This window comes from Electrophorus electricus, chromosome 6, assembly GCF_013358815.1.
Source record: "Electrophorus electricus isolate fEleEle1 chromosome 6, fEleEle1.pri, whole genome shotgun sequence".
Lineage (NCBI taxonomy): Eukaryota > Metazoa > Chordata > Actinopteri > Gymnotiformes > Gymnotidae > Electrophorus > Electrophorus electricus.
In genome coordinates, this window is record NC_049540.1 from 20,425,156 (window position 1) to 20,431,640 (window position 6,485).

Genomic DNA, 6,485 nt, shown 5'->3' on the forward strand with positions numbered 1-6,485 from the left:
GGTCAAAGTTCAGGGGCCTCAGGTAAAATAAGTGACTTCGAGATGAGCCATACACGACCTACTGTAAATCCCATTTTGTTATGTCTCTGGAAACAAAAGTTAGAGGGTGTGGCGGGTTAATTCAGCGTAGTCGAATGTATTGTATTATGTTGGAGCAATTAAAAACCTGTTTGGGAATTTGGTGTGTGTTCTTTACTCCCTACAATCACTCAGTCCACACAAGACCACTTAACTGTATTTTGCATATTGAGCAAATTTGCACTGACTAAGACGTGGCAGTAACGTCAGCATTTTAATTCAAGACCCGGATAATCACGGTTAGCAGCGCTTCACAAAACAAAAAGGGAAAGTAGTTGGAGCTGTGGGCTACCTGGTAACTAATTCGTTTTGAAATAGGGTATCTGTTCTATGCATTGTTGTGTCTTAAGTGGTATCCGATGTTATTTTTGTTTAGTGAAAACAGGTTACGGAAGTCAGTAATGTAACTAGCTAGCTAACGCTAGCTTGTTTATGGTTGAGATGTTTTGCATTTAAGCTTAGCTGGATGGCTAGCTAGCTCAATCATTCAGTCAATGTGCCAGTATGGCAGGTTAGCAAAAATAGCTAGCTAGTTGAGGCTTTTCTCTCATTTGATGGCATTTAAGTTGCTATATGGCAGTTAGCTAGCTAGCTGCCATATAGCAACTTAAATGCCAGCTAACCCAGCCGCCTATTTGTTAAATGTAGGTAACTAGTTAGGTTAGGTAATGTCATAACATAACAACGGCTCCGAATAGCTGACGTGGGAGAGGAGGGTAGCGTTAACTAGCTAACTTAGCAAACTCGCTAATATACCAATGTGATGTTACGTTGGTGTACAAACACGTTGACACCCTTGGCAGTCAATGTACTTTCATGTGCTTGTATAGAGCAAAGGGGCCACCGCACTATAGATTTTAAGTGCTTCTCGATTTGACACGGTCAATTCAGTCCATCAAGCATTCAACTACTGTGATGAATCAAGCGCGTTTAAATTATGCAGGCTTCTGAAATATACAGTGCCTTGGGTCTCAGGTACAGGACTGAGGAACACTCATACAGAGAATAAGTCATATTTGTTATCCATGAAAATGGTGCCAGTCCTCTTAATAGCTCTGGCATGTTTTGATGTTGTCCCCTTGGTTCTTACAGATGCACAATTCATAGGTGCATAATTCCTGTGCATGTTCTTCCCACTTCTCAGGGGAATGTGTTGGATCCATGAACACTCGTCGCCGTCACGGTCCTAGGAGCAGCCAGGAAGGGGTGTACACTGGGCCTTCACAGACCCAGTTCCAGTTGGCACCACCGCTGGAGACCCCTCGGGCTATCCCTCCTGTAGACAACAGCGGTATGTCCTGCCGAGACCGCACCAGTGAGTTTCAGTCTGTGTGTAAGTCTCTACAAGGGAGACAGGTGAGTGGTGTCAAACGTCCTTAAACTTATGGCATGCTCATGGTTTCTGGATTTTTTTTTTGTTGTCTTTTTCTTATGGCATACACTGGAGGAGAAAGCATACAATAATTTGTTACAGATCAAGCTATCAGCCAATAGGTATTATCCAGAGTGTCATGCATTGAATCACCACACTGTTTTGTATTACAGAGTATGAAAAGGTTCCTTGCAAGGTTCTGTCTTTTACATTTTATATACTTTATTTTAGAATGGAGCACACGCCGTTAAACCAGTTCACACTGCAGTCAGGCAACGGAGTGACTTCACTCTCATGGCAAAGTGAGTGTGATAGGTTTGCCCCAACTCATCAATTCATAAATTGATTTCCAAATCATTAATGTAGCTCAATTGTTAATTTATTTTTAATGAATTTATTTTGGTCCTTTGACAGATTTTTTTTTTTTTTTTGTCTTGTGTCCTTTGTAGGCGAATTGGTAGAGACCTTAGCAATACTTTTGCCAAGTTGGAAAAGCTCACAATACGCAAGTATTTCTTCATTTTAAGCCACACATCAAACTTTAGTTCAAGTTTGGTTCAAGTTTGGTTTATTCGTCACATACATAGTCATACACAGTATAACTCGCAGTGAAATGCTGTATTGAAGTGCAAATGCTGTATTGAAGTTTGTAATGTCTACTCTCTACCCTATACCCTCTGTGATCACAGTTGCCAAAAGAAAATCCCTCTTCGATGACAAAGCAGTAGAGATTGATGAGTTGACATATATTGTGAAACAGGTAAAAAGTTTTGCGTGCATGTGCAGGAAAATAATCCTTCTTTGTCTTCGACATGTTAAGCTAACCTCTGTCCTGTTTAGGATATTAACAACCTGAATAAACAGATTGCTGAGCTGCAGACTCTGGTTCGTTTTAGAAACAGTCCAAACAGCAGACATCTTCAGACACATTCCAACACTATTGTTGTTTCACTTCAGGTACAGGATGCTTCCAGGCATATTCAAAACCAAAAAAAAAGTATAAATATTTCTGCATATGAGCTGAGATGATGTGTGATGCCTTTTCTCTTTGTATCTTATAGTCAAAACTGGCATCAATGTCAAGTGACTTCAAGGCAGTTCTGGAGGTCAGGACAGAGGTAAATCTTTTTTGACATGAATTAATGTGGAAGGTTAGTAGCACCTCAAGCGTGTCTTGTAACTCACTCAGTAATGTTTAGCATCTTAAATATTCCCCACAAGGTGGAGCTATTAGCCTTCATGTAGGTGTGATATCCATTAAATAAGGACACAGCATCACTGATATCACTTTGTGGTGGTATAGACTGGGTCTTCACTGCTTTCCATTTATAGAATCTAAAGCAGCAGCGAAGCAGACAAGAGCAGTTTTCTCAGTCTGCAGCCTCCACCACCTCATTCCACAACAGCAGCTTAAGTAAGACCATTAACCTTTCTGTAGTGAATACGTATGTGTGTGTGTGTGTGTGTGTGTGTGTGTGCTGTTCTCACTGGTGCTTCTATATTTGAAAAACAGGCAATTCAGTGTTGATGCAGGATGATTCTAAGAAAGCGGACATCTCCATAGACATGGACCTCCGCTCCAGCCAGCAGATGCAGCTCATCAACGAGAAGGTCGTTTATGTGTTAGAGTTGATGAATATACAAATACCTTTATTGTTCTCGTACAAGATTCAGTTGTACTGCATTGTGCAAGGTGCAAACTCTGTGTGTTCAGTTTGCTAATCTAGTATCTGGTTCATTAGTAAGTAATTGAGCCATGCATTTGTGTTCAGGACTCTTATATTCAGGACCGTGCAAACACCATGCAGAACATAGAGTCTACCATTGTGGAGCTGGGGTCTATATTTCAGCAGCTAGCCCACATGGTGAAGGAGCAGGAGGAGACAGTTCAGAGGTAATAGAAAAGACAAAAAACAGGAAACAAGACCTAATTAGACCTAACCTAATCAGTTATCAGTATGCAACTTTTTAAACTTAGCTTATAGGTATTTCTACTCTATGTTCTTAACTCCTGTAAAACCATGTGTCACAGGATTGATTCTAATGTCGAAGACACTCAGCTCACGTGGACCTCGCTCATGCCGAAATCCTCAAGTACTTCCAGTCGGTCTCCAACAACCGCTGGCTGCTTATCAAATCTTCCTAATCCTATCATTTTCTTTTTTGTCTTTGTGCTGTTCATGTCTTGAAAGCTGTGAACACATGGTTGGATGCAGGATTTGGAAGCACTTTAGAAGAGGCCATGTCTGACAGGAGTTGAGGATTGGGGAAGTATTAGAAAGTAAAACAGTGACATGGAGACAGTATAAACACACTTCCTCTCCTTGCTCAGATACTCATTCGATATCTGGGTAAACTTGTATTGCTGAGTGCTGTACACTTACAGGCAAGCTCTGTCCTTTAATAATGTGATTAAGTCTGTTTCTTCTAGAAAAAAAAGTTGCACCTTTGGAACACAAGCAGTGTTATTTGGTCCTACTAAAGTGGTGATGTAATACTGTCAGAAACATATTATATGTGGTCAAAAGAATTGGGTTTTCGGTTTGGAGAAGTTTTATGTATAAAAAGAAATTTCATCTCTCTTTTTTAGTTCAGAGGAGGACCACAGGTGCTTAGAGGGCTTCATTCATTCATCCTTTTAATGGTTCACTAGTAGTTGGTTGTTGAATAATACATGAATGGCCTGAAACTGCCATTTCATTCTCTTAGGATTGGTTAAGAGATTCAGTGGCCACATTAAGATTCATACAACAATCCAGACACAGGAAATTCTCTGGTTAATGTCCCAGTTTTACTAGTTACATATCTTGGCAGTAAGCCCTTGGCATGCACTCATGCTTAATGTAACTTAACAACTTCCAGTACAGAGTCGCTAATGTTAAATTAGCCCATTAGAGTGGGATATTTGATAGTATGTAAGCATCTTTTAAAAGATTCTGTAAACTCTTGTTTGACCTTAATATTGTGCACAAAAGTATTTACAAAATATGATGTTTGGGCTTGGTCTTGATTGACTCAATGAAGAGGAAGTCTCAAGAAACTACAACAAAAACCACTTGTAGACATTACACTGATGTCTGAATTGTGGGACATTTATCATACGGTACAAAAGACATCCAGTGTCAGAAATAATGAAAACAGTAATTAAGTCTAAGTTAAATAATTAAGTCAAAACTAACTTTTTACACTAGTTAATCACAAACAGGGTTACAGCATTTAAGGAATGCGACTTACTGTTCAATCTAACATTCCACTTCATAAAATGTAGGAGTACTGTGAACTGAGAAGAATAAAACCACATAATGTGGAATATGAACTGACTGCAAGGGATGCTTAAAGGAGGTGAATTTAGCATTAATTTCCCATATTACCTTAACACTGCACTGTAAGTAGTCTTTATTTGTGCTTTCAGAGAGCATCTACTGTCTTACAGCTGCGTTCTTTTATGTTGCAATTATCACTTTTCAAAATAGCTCACTGCTTTAGACTTGAGTACTGTTGGTCAGTAGTTTGTCTACAGATTCTCAGGTGTAGAAAAATATTTTCCTCAAAGCTTTGCTCAAAATTCTAAAAAAAAAAAAAAAGAAAAAAGAAAAAATCACATTGGTTCTTTTATGTTCTGACTGTAATTTTAATTAAGCATTGATCAATATTTCCAAACTATGTAAGAACTGAATCTTGGGCACTCTGTAATATGTGACAGTAGGTGCATATTTTTATGTAATTAATACACTGTCTATGAAGAATTAATACAATTTCTAGAGACATCAAAGTCCAGAAGTAAACGCTGATTATATGCATATTCACTGGTTCATGGTTCTTGAGTGTTACAGTACATGTTAGAATTCCAGTAACATGTTAATAATGTTTGCCATCCATCTGCCCCAGTAACATTGGTCACAAAAGGATTTTTGTTTCCTGTAAAAGAAAACAAAACTAAAAACATATTTTTACATGCTTATGGCAAATATGTTTTCTGAATTGATAACTCACCCATAGTTGTGGGGTTTTTATATATATTTTTTTTGGTTCCAGTGTATGTTTCATTATGTATAGTATCCAAGCAGTACCAAGGAGAGGATCGCCTCTATCTTGGCAGACTACTGCAGGACACTGAAGGGGGATGTTCCTGAGGACAAATATAGGCAAAAATCATAAATGTGGTTTTGTTTGTTTGTTTGTTTGTTTGTTTTGTTTTTTAAGTGCAGTGGTATATGGAGTAGTTCAACCAGAATTTTTGATTCTGTGATTTTTTTTTTTCCTTTGGTACTATAGATATGAGAATAATTGACATCAGCCACCAATTAACATGACAGTAGATTGGATCCTTTTTAGTCTATAAAATACCCAGACACATTTTGGTATTTATGAAATGCAATGACAAATCAAAAGGTTTTGAATCTCAAAAATGGTTACTTAAAATATGTATTTTACGCCTTTAGTACGCAACAATATTCACATCAAGTTGATCTTATCATTTCTCCCGCATACACCCATCTTCAGACTTCTCTACTGAACAGAACGCAGGTGTGCGTCTGACTGCTGTGTAGTACCACCACGTCTTCCTACTTAAGCAGCATCTCTCTAACCTGATCCACCGAGGATAGTGTGTTTCTGGCTGACTGAGGTGCTGGTGTGAGAATGAGCCAACAGAAAACCCCTGAGTAGGTAGAGAGCTCTCCCGCAACTTCTCCAACAGTGGTGCAACGCTGGACGAAATGACTGCAGCCCCTTCATTACCTCTAGCTCCAGCTCCAACACTTACTTCTTGAGTCTGCAGAAGGGATGGCGGGACATCAAGGTATGCAGAGGAAGGGGACCTGACATATGAAGGCCAACTTATTCAGTAATTCCTGCTGTAGTTGCTAGGTCATATCCATCTGTGTCTCCACATATGTACATGCATACGTACTTAGTGGCAAGCCATATCTACTGCCACAGGTTGAATAATTACATTAAGCCATATGTGGCCAGCTCCATTCCTGGATGTCCCGAGTCACCTAATGAATCTGGTAGAGCATGGAAGTAATGAAAT

At 39.1% G+C, this 6,485-nt stretch overlaps 1 protein-coding gene across 1 annotated transcript; it reads left to right on the top strand.

Annotated features, from left to right (window-relative positions):
* Positions 1-290: 290 nt before the first annotated feature.
* Positions 291-5,613, top strand: stx5al (syntaxin 5A, like). Its single transcript, XM_027031123.2, is given in 12 exon segments — positions 291-373; positions 1,223-1,434; positions 1,682-1,752; positions 1,900-1,955; positions 2,140-2,210; positions 2,291-2,407; positions 2,512-2,568; positions 2,783-2,864; positions 2,964-3,061; positions 3,223-3,344; positions 3,483-3,511; positions 3,514-5,613. Coding segments are annotated over 11 exon segments (981 nt in total). The 5' UTR covers positions 291-373; positions 1,223-1,239; the 3' UTR covers positions 3,597-5,613.
* Positions 5,614-6,485: the final 872 nt, after the last annotated feature.